Source organism: Panthera leo, chromosome A2 (genome assembly GCF_018350215.1).
Source record: "Panthera leo isolate Ple1 chromosome A2, P.leo_Ple1_pat1.1, whole genome shotgun sequence".
In the NCBI taxonomy this organism is placed as follows: Eukaryota; Metazoa; Chordata; class Mammalia; order Carnivora; family Felidae; genus Panthera; species Panthera leo.
This window is the reverse complement of record NC_056680.1, coordinates 90,902,561-90,920,868: the sequence shown is the minus strand read 5'-3', so window position 1 is coordinate 90,920,868 and position 18,308 is coordinate 90,902,561. Positions and strand designations below refer to the sequence as shown.

At 35.3% G+C, this 18,308-nt stretch overlaps 1 protein-coding gene across 16 annotated transcripts in view; it reads right to left on the bottom strand.

Moving 5' to 3' along the window:
- Positions 1–18,308, bottom strand: part of ADAM22 (ADAM metallopeptidase domain 22) — a 242,406-nt gene that overhangs the window by 60,560 nt on the left and 163,538 nt on the right. For all 16 annotated transcript variants that reach the window (XM_042917060.1, XM_042917181.1, XM_042917077.1 and 13 more), the window contains exons 8-14: positions 13,331–13,401; positions 9,308–9,382; positions 7,618–7,689; positions 6,638–6,804; positions 5,093–5,177; positions 3,985–4,075; positions 2,513–2,564 (exon numbers count right to left, since the gene is read on the bottom strand). In XM_042917060.1, coding sequence (XP_042772994.1) covers positions 2,513–2,564; positions 3,985–4,075; positions 5,093–5,177; positions 6,638–6,804; positions 7,618–7,689; positions 9,308–9,382; positions 13,331–13,401 — 613 coding nt within the window. The remainder of the gene's footprint in view (positions 1–2,512; positions 2,565–3,984; positions 4,076–5,092; positions 5,178–6,637; positions 6,805–7,617; positions 7,690–9,307; positions 9,383–13,330; positions 13,402–18,308) is intronic.

The window sequence follows — 18,308 nt, the reverse complement described above, 5'->3', positions numbered from 1 at the left end:
CTCACCACCTTATAGGAACGTTCTTTCTACATATGAAGAGTTGGAATTTGTGGATTTCTCTTACCTTCACCGTGCCAAGTCTGACTTCCTATAACTGTCACACACAGTTTTGTGTGATTACCTGTGTCAAATAAAACTAACTCCTCTACCATGCCATGGCTCTTCAAATACCTGAAAGCCAAAATCTCCCTAGGCTCTTCTCGGAAACTTCTTTTTTTGCAGGCTACTATATTTATTTTGAAGGGCAACTATATCTATCTATTTGCAGGATAATGTATCTATTATAGTAAATGCTTTCTTAAAATTTAATTTTTATATCTTTAAATAGGACTGGTGGTCATTTCAACATGCTTTCCAACATTTAGGAGTACACAGAAACTTCAGAAAGAGAAATGAGAGGGAAAGTACCCATCAGAAATACATGTCCATAATTAGTACTGTTAGGTGATGTTTGAAACAGCTCTAATTTTATATAGCATTGTGCTAGACAATGTCTTACGTTAGAAGCTTTTCTCTTGCACACATCTATTTGATGTAAGAGGAGTTCAATGCAAAGAGCTATATATATATTTCTGAATGTCGCCATTTGATCTTGCTACACATTATGCTTAGTCTAAGTAGATTGTCTATAAAATTTTGTTTCTAGTAATTAAGCAGAATAATCAAATATAACATACTAAATAGCTTTTAAAAGATAAGAACCTCTAGCTTTCAATTTAGTAATTGTTGGAAAATTACAGCTATGGATAAGGAGTTTTATCATTTCCTTTTATTACTAAACAGAAAATCCAAAGGTATTTTGAAAAATATTTTAATACCTGTTTGCATACACATTCCCTCAATCATTTATTTTCCTTGTCATACATTTCTTGAGAGTTCAAAATTCAAATACCAATGAATAGTTATTGAAAACCAAGTGTGTCAAGAGATGATGGTGTGAGGTCAAACAAAAATATCTACGTAATCTTCAACAAGTCACAACTAATTGGTGAGTATAAGGATATATGGAATTAAATTACAACACAGGAGTTAAAATTACAATAAATCTAAAATGACTAGAAGTGTGGTTAGAGAAAAATGAGAATTCCAGATGAAGACAATATACTAAAGGAATCAAAAGAAGCTGGAAATTACATTAATGGTGAGCAAATTTTTAAGAAGCTTAAAATCAATGGAGGATTATCGTTAGAAAATTTAAAAAAAAAAGCTGGAAACCCCTGTATAATTATGGCAATAAACAAACTGACAACCATGAACAGCAGTGGAAAATGAGGTTATAAGTGATGATGAAGAAAGATTATGCATATCTAAGTACTGGAGGAAGAAATCCAAATCTTATTCTTCAGACAATAGAGACTCACAAAAGTTCTAAGCAGGAAAATGATTCACACACATGAAGAGGAAAGAGAAATTTGTGCTGTATATTTTCAGTGAACTAGGGCTATATATTATCAGCATAGATAAATCTTACAAACATAAAGATCAAAGAAAAGCAAGTCACAGAAGACTACATATAATATGACCCCTTTCATATAAACTAAAAGTTGCAAAGCAATGCTATGTATTACTTCAACACACACACATATAAACTGTGAAAGGTGCTTGTGAATGATACGAATCAAATTCAAGACAGACGTTACTTTGGTTGGGGCTGGGGACCAATAAGAGAGAACACAAGGAATATTTAACTATGTAGGTGGTGTTTTGTTTGTTTGTTTAGGCTGGGTGATGGTATACAAGTGTTTACTCCTCTATGCTTTATACCTTTTCAGTAATGATGGAAATGGAGTTCAGAAGGGGAGAAAGGAAGGCTGAAAGTTGCCTGAGTATCTGGAATGCTATTAAAATAATAAGAGCTAAGAGCTCAAGATGATAAGAGTTTAAAGAAGTAGTGATGAGCTTGACATGAAAAGAATGGTTGTACAATTTATTTAGGAAAAATAAATAGAAGACTGGCATCTGATAGTGTGTGAAGGGTTTAGAAATGAAAACCTTTCTCAGGACAGCAAAGTGTACACATCTCTTCCCTACTCCTTGCTCGGTGACATACTATTGGTAGCCTGAAATCAGCAATTGTAGGAGTATTTACACCACAAAAATCTGAGAAAGCTACAAATCCAGTCTCTTTTCTTGTTTTTGACTTTGAATATCAGCTTACTAGCACATTACTGTTTACAACCCATTTAATTAGAATTGAAGAGACAAAAGAAAATTAGTAGGTAAGCCACGAAGAACACACCTGTTCCTCAATTCTTACATTTCTAGCCTAGATTGAAGCCTACAAAAGTCTTTGGACTACTATCTTAACTGACGTCAACTGTTTTCATAAATAAGAAACTATTTTGTGAAAATACTTTATAATACAGAGCCATTGAGAAAATCTACTTCCGATTTTCTTTTTAAAGTCTTTGGTGAGGTTGCGCGCACTAAGTTATTTAGTATCATATTCCTAAGAAGACAACAGCACAGCAGGAAAGGGAAAGCGAGTTATTTTCCAAGAGAGGTGGCTCACCCAGTGTCTCCCATTATGCATCCAGACCACGTGTCCTCACATTTACACTCACCTAAGAGAAAATGAATACACATGCTTTGTTATAAAGTGAAAAAAGGTGCTTTAGAGTAGCCTGTTTTTAAAAAGTATATTTTCACTTTATTCCTTAAATACCTTTTAAAAAGTAATACCTGTTTTCTAATTTTCCTTATATTTGAAGTTTTCTATGCAAGTATAACAACAAAAATCTACTCTGATCATATCAAGATTATATAATTTTTATAACAATAAAATCTTGATATTTGCTTCAAAATGGCTTAACAATTCCAGGGGCCCCTGGGTGGCTCAGGTGGTTAAGGGTCTAACTTTGACTCAGGTCATGATCTTACAGCTCGTGAGTTCAAGTCCCACTTTGGCTCTGTGCCGACAGCTCAGAGCCTGGAGCCTGCTTCAGATTCTGTGTCTCCCTCTCTCTCTGCCCCTCCCCTGCCTGCTCTATCTCAAAAAGTAATTCTTTTTTAAAAAAATTTTAAGAAAATGGTTTAACAATCCCATACCAATGAAACAGCATCACTATGGGATTCTGGTTTCACAGTTCCTTATGGGAATTCCTACATTTCTTGTCCAGTTTTAAAACCTCTGCACCAAAGCTGCTGGCAGAAGGTAGTATAGCATACTAGTTAAGCAGAAAGGCTTAAAACACCTGGGTTCAAAACCTGGGCTTGCCACTTAATTTATGTGTCATCTTGAAGACATTACCCTTTTGACATCCAGTCACATTATTCTGTAAAATGGGGCTGATAATTGGTATGGTGCAGGATTATCTTGAGGATTAAACCAGTATCTAGATGTAGATAATAGTGGCATTCGGTTATGTCTTATAAAGGGTACCTCATAAGTGGTAATAGTTATTATTAACAGAAACAGTCTCATTTATATTTATTATTAATACAATAAATAAGGTTCTAATCAATTCACTCCAAATACATAATATTTGACCATTCCTGATAAATTAATTTTACCTACTTGAAAAAACATATTCTTCCCTGATAGTAATCCTAGTGTATTTTACTAGATCTGTATTTTACTAAGCCCTTTACGAGGTCTGATCCTGGCAGACAAGTTCTATGTCTGTGGCCATACTAAGAGACGTTTTAAATAAACCATAATAGAAGTATGCCTTAAACCTATATGCCTAAGATTCTCTACTAGACCATTTGAAATTAGCAAACTGAGCTCAATTTTTAGGTGAAATTCAACAATAAATTTATTATCACACAGCTTTAAATGTTTATTACACATGGAAAAATTTTCATCTGCAATATAAATATTACCTTGTATTACTTTTGACAAAAATGTTATATGCCCTGGCTGTTTATCTTAGACTGTTACCCAAACTCTTTTTATCAAACAACTGAATTCAAAATCTCATTCTCTAAAATATTTATAAATAGTCTATTTTAAATACAACTAAACCACAAGGGTGAACTTACCACTTGCTAACTTTCTTTTGTCTGAGATAATACCAATATTATGGGCTAATGACTGAGCAAGTGTAACTGCCATTAAATCAGTTTTCCCAAACTGAAAAACAAAAACAAAATACATGTAAATACAAATTATGTTTTATTTAAGATGGGCCAGAGAAAGATGTCATAATATAATTGGAAATATGTAAGTTCTAAGCATCTTATTTAGCAGAGGTTAAACCAGTAGCTAAAGCTGAACTATGGAGCATTTGGGAAAAAGCTGTAAGAAATAAATCCACATTTGATAAAGTCTTATAGGGAAGCCTAGAAGCCAGAGAATCACCAACTTTTGGGTTTTGAAACTTAAGTCTAATTGTGAGTCCAAATTTCACCAGTGACATTTCTGAAAAACTTAATACTTGTATATACTAAATCAGTCTTTTAGGTAATAATAAAAATAAAGGTGTAAATTATTTGGAACTTGTTTATCTTTGTGTATCCATCCAGTTCACTCCTGAAATTTCCCCAGATTAAACAGAGTGTGACTTCAGAAAACAAATGGTATGGGTAAAAGGAAGTGGTAATGATCTGTGGGCAAAAGAAACTTGAAAAGACCAATAAAAGATTTTTTTTTCATTATGTCAATTTAATATTTTTCTTGTAGATCACTTCCATCAGATTTAGTGCCCTAAGGGTATATCCAAAAGAAAGTTTTCTTTGGAAAACCTAATCTATTTTTTTCTCTAAAAATTTACCAAATAATGAAGAAGGAAGAAAATTTCCAACTGGGTTGTTAGGTAGGAAGCCAATGCTTCAGAGAATTACTCAATTCTCCAGAAAATCAGCCAACGTAATAAACAGGGTTTTATTTTCAATAAAGGTAAAAGTAAAACATTTTATCTATATAATCTGTAAATAGCTAAATTTGCAGATTATTCTAAGGAGAACATGAACAGAATTATCAAATATGATCTTCCATTATTTTCCTATTCTTTGTCCTCTGATCATTTTGGTTGTTAATAAAACAACCTAACATCTAGAGAATGTGGAATATGAGAAATGATCTCTTAAATATTAGGAAAACATTTTCAGCCATCATACCACTTTGTATTGTACAGATGTTCACACCTACTTCATTCACGCCTCCTCCTTTCAGCAACGAGCAAATCCCACCAATATAAGCTGCCCCGCTCCGGCTACTCTCAAATTGACTTCCCCTTTTAGAAAAGGAAATGGAAAATGCTTACTCTTCGCAGTTCAAATATCATTGCACCTCTCATTATTAATTTACCACACTTATTTTCTCAACGAAATGCATTTCTATACTACACATACCTGAGTAAGTGAGGAATGTGAATATGGTTTACACACATAGCCAAAGAAAAAAGTCTGAGGGATGTTTCCCCACATGAGCAATAATATCTTAAACAGGACCATACTTATTTTAAAAACTTACTAATATGAGGTATTCTGAGGATACAAAAATCACTTCTGTGTTTATTTCTGACCAAAATACATAACTTGAATCTCTTAATGAAAAAACATCAGATAATCCCACAAGGAGGAACATTCTATAAAATAACTGACCTACACTCTTCAAAAATGTTAAGCCCAAAATATACAAAGAAAGGCTGAGGAGATCTCCCAAATTAAAGGAGACTAAAAAGACAGGACAATTAGATGCAATGCATGACCCCGGGTTGGGTCTGAATGGGGGGAGGGAATTAGCTATCAAAGACATTATTCAGATAACTGAAGAAATCTGAATATAGACTATGGGTTACTTAAAAGTCTTGTGCTCCCATTTAATTTTCTAGTTTTAGTAATTTACTCTGGTGATATAAGAGAATGTCTTTATTTTTAGGGAATATATATGTATTTAGTAGTGAGGCCCAGTATGTGAGTATCTCCAACTTCCTCTCAAATGGTTCCAGGAAAAAAAAATTGATAGATAGAAAAATAAATGAAAGCGAAAAAAAGAAGGAAGGGAGGGAAAAAGGCACAGAAGGACAGAAGGAAGAAAATCATACACAAATGGGGCCAAACGTAAATAATTGATGAATCTGGGTAAAGAACATAAGATATTTCCTTGTAGTATCCTTATAACTTTTCTGTAAATTTGAAATTGTATAAAACTTAAAAGTTATCTCAAAATACACTCTTTGACTTCCATTTAAACTTCCTTCAATAGTTCTTTTGATAACAGGTTTTTTATATGCTATAATATATAATTTGCTATTATATCACATATGCATTTTACCCCCCAAAAACTGAAACAGTGAGAAGAAATTAAAAATAAACTCCAGAAATACTAATGTCTCCCCTTGGAACCAAAACAAAGGTAACATTAACATTTAAAAGAAAGAAACTTAAAAGAATATAATTAATCTGTTAAGAATATTCTTTATAATATTACCAGTACTTTTACTCAATAAATACTGATTAAAATATCTTAAAAATTAAATACAAATATATATTCAGTAATAAAATAATTCAAAATTAAACTTCTTACACTTTCATGACAATTTCAAACAATCTATACTTTAAAACTTCTTCCAAATGTATCTGCCATGTCAAATTCTAACTGCACTATACAGCAGAAAGGATATATCTCAGTCACAAGTAATAGAACATTCAACATGGAACCAAAAAAAGTAATAAATCATAAGTTACGTACGAAAAAAGGTGAACTGCATCACTTTTCTCTTTGATAAAATCCCTCCTGTATTTCATAAACTCACGTAGGGTGATCAATGGATTTTCAGATATGGCAAACTTGTTGTCAGCTGCCCAGGTTTCCATGGCAACCAATACTATCCTTGTCTTCAGTTGGTCCTTATAGATCTAGTATATTAACAAAGTGAACACACCAGCTATATACATGCAGTAAAATCAAATGATTTATGAACAGGACTATAAATCTTTTATTAAAACCCTTGCATTTTAGTTAAATGTAAACAACTCTACTGTCTTTGAGGGAGATAATTATTTTTTCTAATTCCTATGCATTTTCCTTGAGTAACAGAGAATCAAATTGTTTACCAACTAATTTCCAAAGAACAGAACACTAGTTAGAAACAAAAGATCACTTTTTGACAAATATTTGCACCCTTATTCAAGACACCCTGAGTCTATTTTCTGGCACCCTGGAAAAAGAATTTATGCATTCTTGGGTTTTCCAAGCAAAGAAAGGAACAACAAAAACACCCCAAGGATATAAGTTCTATGCAACCTAACTGGCCCCAATTAAACTCACACTGCCTTGTCAAGAAAAGATTCAGAAAGTGAACACAGTAGGATTACTTAGTGCATTATTCCCAGAGACCTAGGCACTCTCTTGAAAATAGCATAACTGCTGTACTGTTTCTCTGTATCTTTGTTAAGGGCTAGGACTCAACTTTTTATTTTTCAATGTGAAAAATATAAGAAGAATTTCAAGCGTAAATCCATGGGTAACTCTGACCACCGCCTTTTATCCTCTTCCCAGCCAGGGATCAAAATCAAGGAAGTCCACTGCAAGGTTACTAGGGACATAGAGGACACCTTGCCTGAAGGGCAATTCAGAGCACCGAAAATATATGAACCATATTATCCATTCTATTAGCAATCAGGAGAAGAAATCCCTCTATGGCAATACTAAGTAGAGTCGATACTTACCAAATCCGCCATGTTCACCACCGATTTTGCATATGTATTGGTATGTACAACTGAAAGCCGATGTTTTTTAAACTGAAAACAAAACAAACAAACAAGTGAAGGGTTTCCAAGGTCATCAGCAAGTAATCACCTCAGCAGACAAAAACATAAAGTAACTGAAATATCTCTACAGCTTTTTGTAAAAAAAAAAAATGTAAGAATTGAGAATTAGTTCTTTATATGTTGTATAGTCTAGGAAAGGCTCTTAAAGTTTGAGTCCTCAGTTGATTCAACTGTGAGATAAAATAAAAAAATACCTATTCCATCCATTTCCCAAGTTTATTTTTATCACAGAATTGTTACTCAAAATGATAAAACATGAAAGTTGTCTATGAACTGCAAGACATGCAAATATAAGTAGGGTGGACAGCCAGAAAAATGTACGTGAATACTGCTGTACGTATAAAAACTTACAAGTTCTACAAGACTTAATCAGTAAGAAGAAGAAAGTCCTAACAGGTCACAAAGAGGTAACTTAAAGGCTAGATGTGGATGCCATAAACCTTTTGTTTGGCCTCAATAGTGTTTTAGAAACCAAGAACTATGTAAACCTGATTTCTGGCTTCCCTTAAAATTAGCATTCTCCCCATGGTGATAACTAGCAAGGCTAAGAGGCAGTTACTTCCATTAGACAGGCCATGTAACTTTGCTTTTGCCGGAGGCCTCAACCTCCTCCCCCATTGTTTTACTCCTGGCTTATTTCACTTGTGTTACCTGCCTATAGACATCTGAATCTGTGCTGTCCTAAAACATCCAAATATATGTTTTTATAACTTATTCTGATCTTGTAAAAACCTCAGGAAATAGTAACATTCACTGATTTCAAAGAGGTAGAAAGATAAAACTTAGTTCTAGCCTGAAAAAGAAGCACCCAATCTGGATATTATTATCATTATTATTATTATTATCATTATTAGCAACAATACATGATCAATATGTTTGTTTACTTAATCATATACAAACAAATGAGACACTTTCCTTCAAATAAATCAAAGTAAATTAAAATGCACTTGTACTTGAAATTAAGTAAAAATCAGCTATGTTCATCACTGAACATGTTTAGTTTAAAACAGTGGTTACATAGAACAATTAGCATCATAATTCACTGCTGTGCTATAAATGTAAGCTAGTGACTCCAACAAGTCCATGAGTTGAATATACACACACTCTGGGTCAAAATAAATGACTCAGCAAGAAGGAGGTTTTGCCAGGTTCCTATCCTAAAATCTTCACTGCTTGCCTATGTAAGCATTTCCACATGGTTTGCTACAGAGCAAGCCAGAAATTGAAAAGCTGCTTTTTCTTTTATTAGGATAAAGCTGTACATTTCAAACTAAAGTGTCACATTACTGGTGCCTCACTAATTTTTTTTTCAATATAAAAATATTAATTAAGCAAATCCAAAGAGCTGACTAATTGTAAGTCAAATAAATATTTTTGGAACCTCACAAAATACTGCTAGTTACATCCACCTAAGAATGTTTCTAATTTACAGGTTGTTACTGGCTAACAAATACTTCAGCCACTTAAATGTCTTCTCCAAGTAACAATTTTTTGGGTTTCTTGTTTCTTCTAAACATATTTTTGCACCAACCAGCTTTACCCACAGGGACAGACAAGTTCAAACAACAAACATTTCAGCAAATCCTACCATGAGATGATCGTTGACAATCATCAATTCAATATATTTGGTCTCCTCCTCTACATTACGAGGATGTCGACGAAGCTGCAATATAGTAAAGGAAATAGCACCTAAATAAGCCCTCTGAACTTAGCTGTAACTAAAAAATATGTTACACGTTATGTCACACATTTTACTGTACTTTTTTTTCCAAACTCTCATTTCCCCCACTCCTAGCCCCTGACAACCACTTTTCTACTCTTTTTTGTGAGTTTGACCTTTTTTTTTTTTTGATTCCACATAGAAGTGGTACCATACAATATCTTTCTTTGAATTATTTCATTTAGCATAATGTCCTCCACGTTCATCCATGTTGTCACAAATGACAGGATTTTCTTCTTTTTTAAGGCTGAGTGATACTCCACTGTATATATTTACCACATTTTATTTTTTTTATTTTTTTTAACGTTTATTTGTTATTGAGAGACAGACACAGAGCATGAGCAGGGGAGGGGCCAAGAGATGGAGAGACACAGAATCTGAAGCAGGCTACAGGCTCTGAGCTGTTAGCACAGAGCCCCACACGGGGCTCAAACTCACAAACTGCGAGATCATGACCTGAGCCAAAGTCCAACGCTCAACAAACTGGGCCACCCAAGCACCCCCCACGTTTTCTTGATTCATTCATTTGTTGATGGACACTTACACTGATAAGACTGTATTGTTTAATTGAAATATATACACACACATACACATATTATATATATATCAAATCCCATTGTACAGTTGTACATCCCATTGTACATCCCATTGTACACACACAATCAGTGTGTGTGTGTGTATACACATTATATATATATATCAAATCATCCCATTGTACACTTCAAGTATCTCATAATTTTATTTGTGAATTATGCTTCAATAAGGCTGAAAAAATGTTTTTAATTTTAAAAAACAAAAATGTATGAGAGAAATAAAATTTCCACTTTCATTCCTTCAGAATTCTTTTTTTCATTTTCATCAATTTTAACCTAGTTTTTGAATAGGTAATACATTTATATGGTTTAGAGAATTGTCAAAAGGTTCAGGGTCAAAATCTTCCTCTCACTTCTGTTCCCTATCTACCTAGTTGTTAACCCTTCCCCCACAATTGGTATAACACAGTTACTTGTTTCTTCCAGAAATATTTATGCATATAAAATCAAATATAACATTTATTTTACTTGGTACTTCCACTTATTTCACTAGCTTTTGCATGAGGGTATTTTCACTTACCAGTATATCTTGGAGGTTATAACATATGAAGGGCATGCTTTCCGTTTAATTTAAGCTCCTGCGGATCTCTGAGAGGATACAGGGAGTGTCTGATGGACACTTTTATTCTACAATCTCCAAATCTGGGACTGAGAATGTCCCTCCTTCTTCTGGTACATTTTAAGGGATCTCCCAAATGATATAAGAGCTTTTGTTAGGATAGTTTTGAGAGGTTCCAGGAAGTCTTAGATTATCTAGTACAGCTATATTATATGTCTGTTTAACAATGAATTTTCTCCACCTTCAAAATCATGATTAGTGGATGCCACCAGTAGGAGACACGAAGGCAGCCATATGCCTTTGTTCCCTGCAGTCAGTCTATAACACAGTCTTTAACAAGATCTATAAAATTAAGTCTTAATTTTTTTTAATGTTTATTTTTGAGAGAGAGAGAGAGAGACAGAGCACAAGAGGGGAGGGGCCAAGAGAGAGGGACACATAGAATCTGAAGCAGGCTCCAGACTCTGAGCTGTCAGCACACAGCCCGACACAGGGCTCAAACTAATAGACTGCGAGATCATCACCTGAGCCAAAGTTGGATGCCCAACCGACTGAGCCACCCAGGTGCCCCAATTCTTTCAATTATGCTATCTTTGGTATCCATTTTTTCAGTAAATCTTTTTATTCACTTGTCCAATGGCTATTTTTGTGATGAGAGTATATAAGCAAACCTAACCAATGCATGAATATTTGCTTTCAGAGCTGCATTTAAAATAAACTAAAAAAAATTGCTGCCATGTGGATTTTGTTCCAGTGTTAATTGCATTCCCAAATTTTAAAACTTATTTTAAAATTCAAAACCCTTATTACACCAAGTTGATAGAATTCTCAGTTTGGAAACCAAGTAGTAGTATAAACTGCATCCAATGACCTGAGGCTTTTTAAAAGTGGATGTTTTAGGATGACAGTATCTGCTTTGTAATTGTGGAAGAGACCTGAGTCTTACCAGTTATCACAGCAGACTTTCTAACAAGACTCAACATTTTCTCAATGTCAGAGACTTGCCATATTGGCCACACAGCATTCTAGCACCTCACCTCTGTGGGTCCACAGCTGTCTCAGAAAAAGAAATCTAGTGTCTGTCTGCCTTCAAATGACTGGATGTCACAGATGTTTATTAAGAACTTCAAGGAATGCATCAAAAGAAAACTATCCTGTTCTCTGATCTCATAAGTCATGAAAATAAATATTATTTCAAATTAAATCCTGTTGGCATCTTTATTTAACTGGGCCTCAATATGTATGTATATTCACAAAATATATAAAGCTCATGTAGCAATTCATAGAACACAAGGGCTTCTGAGAGGCAGTATATAAAGTATATATGGTTATAAAAATACCAGACTTCCTAGGTCAGAATCTGAACTCCACCACTGGATAACTCACTATAACCCTGGGCAAGTTTCTTAAGCTTCTCATGCTTCAATGTCCTTATCAGTAAAATGGGGATAATAATAATACATTCCTTATAAGATTGTTAGGAGAATCAAATGTATTAATATAATTTAAATTCTTAGAATAGGACCAGGCACAAGTAACCTGTGCCTCAATAAAAATAAGCAATTTTATTCACATTAGATATGTGTCTGTAAACTCATTTTATGTCATACTTATAAACATATTTAAACAGAAGATGATTGGTTTCTTCAACTGTGTGATCTTACTAGAGATCTATTTCCATCATCCTATGTTTTTTATGCCAAACACCCATACATAATGTATGATATTTTAATTCTAATAACCGGAGTTCTGTTCTTTCTTTTCCTCTCCTTTTCTTTTTTGAGTATACTAGACATATAATGTTACATTAGTTTCAGTATACAACACAGTGATTCAACTTCTAAGTTATGCTGTGCTCATCACAAGTGTAGCTGCCATCTGCGACCATACAGGCTATTGCAATATCAGTGACTATCTTCTCTGTGCTGCCCTTTACCTCTGTGACTTGCTCATTCCATAAATGGAAGCCTGTGTCTCTCACTCTCCTTCTCCCATTTTGCCCATGACTCCACCCACTTCCCTCTAGCAATCACCTGTTTGTTCTCTATATTTACTGGTTTGATTCTGCTTTTTGTTTGTTTATTCATTTATTTTTTAGATTCCACAAAGTGAATGAAATCGTACGGTATTGTGATGAGCAGAGTTCTTATTATGCCTAAAGCATTCGCCAGTTCTATGATTCTGGTCATTTCACATTCGAAGACATCATTTTTTTTCCTGTGAAAGGGGATTGATAGCACCTACTTCATATGGTGCAAAGCATTATACAAATTGTTATTATTTTTTCCAAGTCCAAGATGCACTGAACATTCATAAAGTTGACATCCTGAGTTTATATCCCAGACTCCAACATAGTTTAAGTGTGGCAACAGCATTTTGTGGCTTTAAAACCTGATGGATTCTCTTGTAAGGGGGTATCAAGTAGACCTCATGATGTGGTACAACCCAGGCCAAGGAAAGAGGCCTATGTTATAAAGAACCCGAGATGCCACAGCAGGGGCCATAATCCATCTGTAAGATGGATAACCATATTATCACCACAATCTTGAGTCCTTTTTGAGTCTATGAAACAATATGGTCCCATCTCCACTGCTCCTACAGATCCATCACCCTTTCTGTTTACCATGACAAATGACTGAACTAATACTTAGCCATCTTACAGAGACTTAATATAGATTTAGATGACTGGTAGTTGCCAAGTGTTTTTGAAACATCATGGAATATCCTGTGAATACATACCTGCCGTTTACTTCTTTTTGGTGCTGGCTTCAAAATAAATTTTGGTGGAGTGATGTGTACTTGCTGAAATTCTAAAAGGAAATAAAAATAAATTAATGTAACTTGTATTTGCCAGTTTTCTTTCATATAGAGGAATCAAAGTTTTACTATCCCTTCCTAGAATAAATTGTATAATTATACTTTATTAACTATTAGTAACAGTTACTATGACTGTTGATAATTAATGTAAGTTATAATTGGAAAATTAGATCATTATAATTATGTGGTTATTATAAATTTTATAATATATAATGTTACACTTAAAGATAATATAGAACATTAATCAAAGTAATTGTGTTCATATTAATACTAAATACATATATCATGAATGAATATAATTAAAGCAATCTTGGGCACTATTCCTATTTTAATTTATCTCAAAATTTTTCTCATATTTCTGTAATAAATACTATCACATCCTTTATCAAGAATCTTCTAAATAGCCAACTTGACTTCCCACTACTGACCTTCATTAAAGAATGACACAGCAAACGCTGATGAAGATGTGAACAATCAGAACTCTCATATAGTGCTGATGAGTGTAAAATGGTATAAGCACTTAAGAGAAAGGCTCAGCAGTTTCTCACACAACAATAGTTCTCAAAGTGAAATCCATGAACTAATGGCATCAGCATATTCCCAGCATACCTGGGAACTTACTGGAAATGCAAACTCTCATAACCCACCCAAGACGTACTTGAATCAAAAACTGTAGCAACTGGTGCAGCCACTATGGAAGACAGTATGAGGTTCCTCAAAAATTAAAAATAGAACAATGCTAGGATCCTGCAATCCCACTTCTGGGCATACAGCCAAAGGAATTGAAATCAGCATCTCAAAGAGATACGTGCACCACCATGTTCACTGCAGCATTATTCACCATAGCCAAGACATAGAAACAACCTAAATGTTAAAGGAAATGTGGTATACACATGCAATGAAGTATTACTCGGCCTAAAAATAAAACAAGAAGGAAAGAAAGAAAGAAAGAAAGAAAGAAAGAAAGAAAGAAAGAAAGAAAGAAAGGAGGGAGGGGGAGAGAGAGAGAGAGAGAGAGAGAGAGAGAGAGAGAAAGAAAGAAAGAAAGAAAGAAAGAAAGAAAGAAAGAAAGAAACCTTTCTATTTGTGACAACATGGATGAACCTGGAGGGCATTATGTTGAGTGAAACTAGCCAGACACAGAAGGACATATAAGAGTCCAACTCCTAGGGGCGCCTGGGTGGCTCAGTCGGTTGAGCGTCCGGCTTCGGCTCAGGTCATGATCTCGCGGTCTGTGAGTTCGAGCCCCGCGTCGGGCTCTGTGCTGACCGCTCAGAGCCTGGAGCCTGTTTCAGATTCTGTGTCTCCCTCTCTCTCTGACCCTCCCCTGTTCATGCTCTGTCTCTCTCTGTCTCAAAAATAAATAAACGTTAAAAAAAATTTAAAAAAAATTAAAAAAAAAAAGAGTCCAACTCCTAGAAGCAAAGTGGAATGGCAGTTGCTAGAGGTTAGGAAAAGGGGGAAACAGGGGAGCATTCCTCAAAGCGCACAAAGTTACAGTTGTACAAATGAGAAGGTCCTAAAGATCTACTGTACAGCACAGTGCCCAGAGTTAACAATACTATATTCAGTATACTTAAAATTTTGCTAACAGTGTAGATCTTGTGTTGTATTCTTACCACTACTACTACTACTAACAATAATAATAATAACAACAACAACAATAATAAAGAGGGTGAAAACAAACTGCTGGAGCTAATCGGTATGTTTACAACATAGATTACAGTGATGACTTCATGCGTCCACATTTACCTCCAAACTCGTCAAACTATATACATTAATTATGTACAGCTTTCCTTTAATGCCAATCATATCTCAATTAAGTGGCTTGGAAAAACCCTCTAGATATGCGGCCAGGAGTCTGTGTTTAACAAGCTGCCATGAGGTACTCTGATGCACTCCGAAGTTTGAGAGGAATACACCATTGTATGGTTAAACATACAACTACGCTGTGACTCGGTAATACCACCGCCAGGTAATTAATTACAGAAGAAATGTAAACATGTGTCCACCAAAGAGATTTTTATAAGAATATTTATAGTTATTTTATTCAGACTAGCCAAAAAGTGGAAACAACCCAAATGTCCATCCACAGAATGGATAAAACTCTGTGTTATCTTCAAACAACAGAACGTACTCAGTAATTTAAAAAGATGAAGACAAACTGTTGCTACCTCTGACATTAATCTCATAGGCATATGCTAAGCAAAAGAAGCTGGACACAAGACATAATGCATGAAGATCTAAATCAGGATAAACTAATCTACAGCAAAAAAAAAAAAAAAAAAAAGCCACAAAAGGGACTGCAGAAGTGGGAGCCACTGACTGGGATGCGGTACAAAGGAAGGTACTGGGATAACAGAAATGTGCCAAATCTCACCAAGGGAGTACATATGTACCAAAACTCATTTAAAGGTATTCGAGATTTATATACTTCATTGCACTAATTTTTATTTAAAAAAAATTTTTTTTTAATGTTTATTTTATTTTTGACAGAGAGAGACAGACATGAGCAGGGGAGGGGCAGAGACAGAGTGGGACACAGAATCTGAAGCAGGCTCCAGGCTCTGAGCTGTCAGCACAGAGCCCGACGCACGGCTCGAATCAAACTCACCGACCGCAGGATCATGACCTGAGCCGAAATCGGACGCTCAACCGACTGAGCCACCCAGGCGCCCCTCACTGTACTAATTTTTAAAACAGACTGTGCTAAGGGGTCCATAGGAAGTAAATAAACCTTTCCCAAATGTTTTCTTAGGGACACTAGTCCTGAGAGATGGGTCATGTAAAACAAAAGGGTCCACAGTGAAACAAGTCTGGGGGACACCTGACCACATTCTGTCTCAGAGACATGCATCATGCACAGCAAGACAAAGGTACTGATAAGTCATGACCCAGGAAAACTTCATTAAATCTAAAGTAAAAAAGCTTCCACATAAGCTTATTTCACAAAAATTGCAGTTTTGACATTTCTTTCTTTCTTTCTTTCTTTCTTTTTTTCTAATTTGTCATAATAAATCCAAGTATCTAGAAAGACAAATAACACTCTTAAAACTGACAGTGCCAACTTCTGACGGGAAAAGAAAACCAGAAACTAAGGGAGACAGACCTGACTTGGGGAAGAACACATTCAAAATTATTGTTAATGACAGCAAAAGTGCCAAGTCATCTTTAAAAAGTTTTATAGAATAGAAACTCTGAACAAAGTTTAAGAAACAAAACAAAACTGGAAGATTGTATCACAGCAAGCCTACAGTAGAGTCCTTAGGGGGATCTTTATTTATTACTTTAAATATTAATTAATGTTTATTACTTCCAGTAAGACCTATTAGGTTGTAGCTTTATTCTCAGACAGACTGTCATGATTTACTTTCTTCCCATCACAGGGATTGTAAATGGTTTCACAAGGTAACCGAAGGAATAGCCTCAAGTATCTATGTAAAGTAAGAGCATCTATATGCCTATTTGCACATTTTTTTAAATTGTGAAATCTATAAAATGGATCCCCTAGCCCTTTGGCAGCAGGGCAGAAGAAGTGCAGAAGATCAAGGAGTCACAAATCTATTTCAGAGAAGGGACATTAGCAAACACTCATCTCATTTTCTAATAAGGAGACAATGTTAACGTCTTAAAAAGTATTTATTTTTTAATTTATTTTGAGAGAGAGCAAGCGAGAGCACACAAGGCAGGAGAGGGGCAGAGACAGAGAGAGAGAGAGACAGAATCCTAAGCAGGATCCATGCTGTCATCATAGAGCCTGAAGTGGGGCTCGATTCCAGACACCGTGAGATCATGGCCGGAGCCAAAATCAAGTCGGACGCTTAACCAAGTAAGCCACCCAGGCATCCCAAAACTTTTTATTTTTTTAAGTTTTTATTTATTTAAGTAATATCTACACCCAATATGGGGCTTGACCTCATGACCCCGAGATCAAGAGCTGCATGTTCTTACAACTAGGCCAACCAGGCACCCCAACAATGTACACTTTTAAGTGGTTTTCCTAAGCAGCAGTTTAGGACATGCTCTTGGTTGGATAATTCTTCCATTTCCCCGCTGCCTCTCTCCCAGCACACATTCTCATAGTGGCACAATCCAAAACCCCGCTCAGCCCCCGACTAGCTGTGGGCCCAGGAAAAGACAAGCTAGATGAGCCCATTTCTTCATCTATAAAATGTAAATGATAAAATCAATCTCACAGCGCTGTAACGAAGATAAAAATGAGATTAAAAATCCGAAGGTTCTGTAACCATAGGCAGGGCCCACTAAGAAATGAAGCGTCTCCACCCCAGGTATTCAGAGCATGCTCTGTCTTGAAAAGAAAATCAAGGAATCCAGTACATCCAAAGACAAATGTATTCTGTATAATCGCTGCTCGACTAACGAGGCCAAAGTAGGAGTACTCTGCCCTGCCTGTCATGCAAAGATTTGGATCATCTCAAGCCAACACGTATAAATAAATGGGCCTGCAAACAAACACACGTGAGATGGAGAGACTTTTCACAAAAACACATAATAATAAAAAGCATTAGTCTATAATCGTGCCTTCTGAAAACGCTGGGGCAAAAAGAGAGGAGGAAAACAACAAATGGGGAAATGATTACAAGTCCATCCGTATGTTTATAAAATCAGTATCTCACTGAAAGTGAATTTTTCTGTATTTTGTCCACGCAGACCAATTTTTGCTCTAACATTATTTCTCCTTTCAGAGACACTACTGTGATTGTTGCCATTTTAAAAAGTCTTCCTCCAATGTGCTCAAGCTGTATCTTTCCAAACTCATCCACTACAAACATGAGGTCAGTTTGCATTTTATTCTCCTTCTTGATGTCACTTGACCTCATGTCACTTTCTCTCTCAAACTGTTATGAGCAGTCATGTGCTAAGGACATTTCACATACAG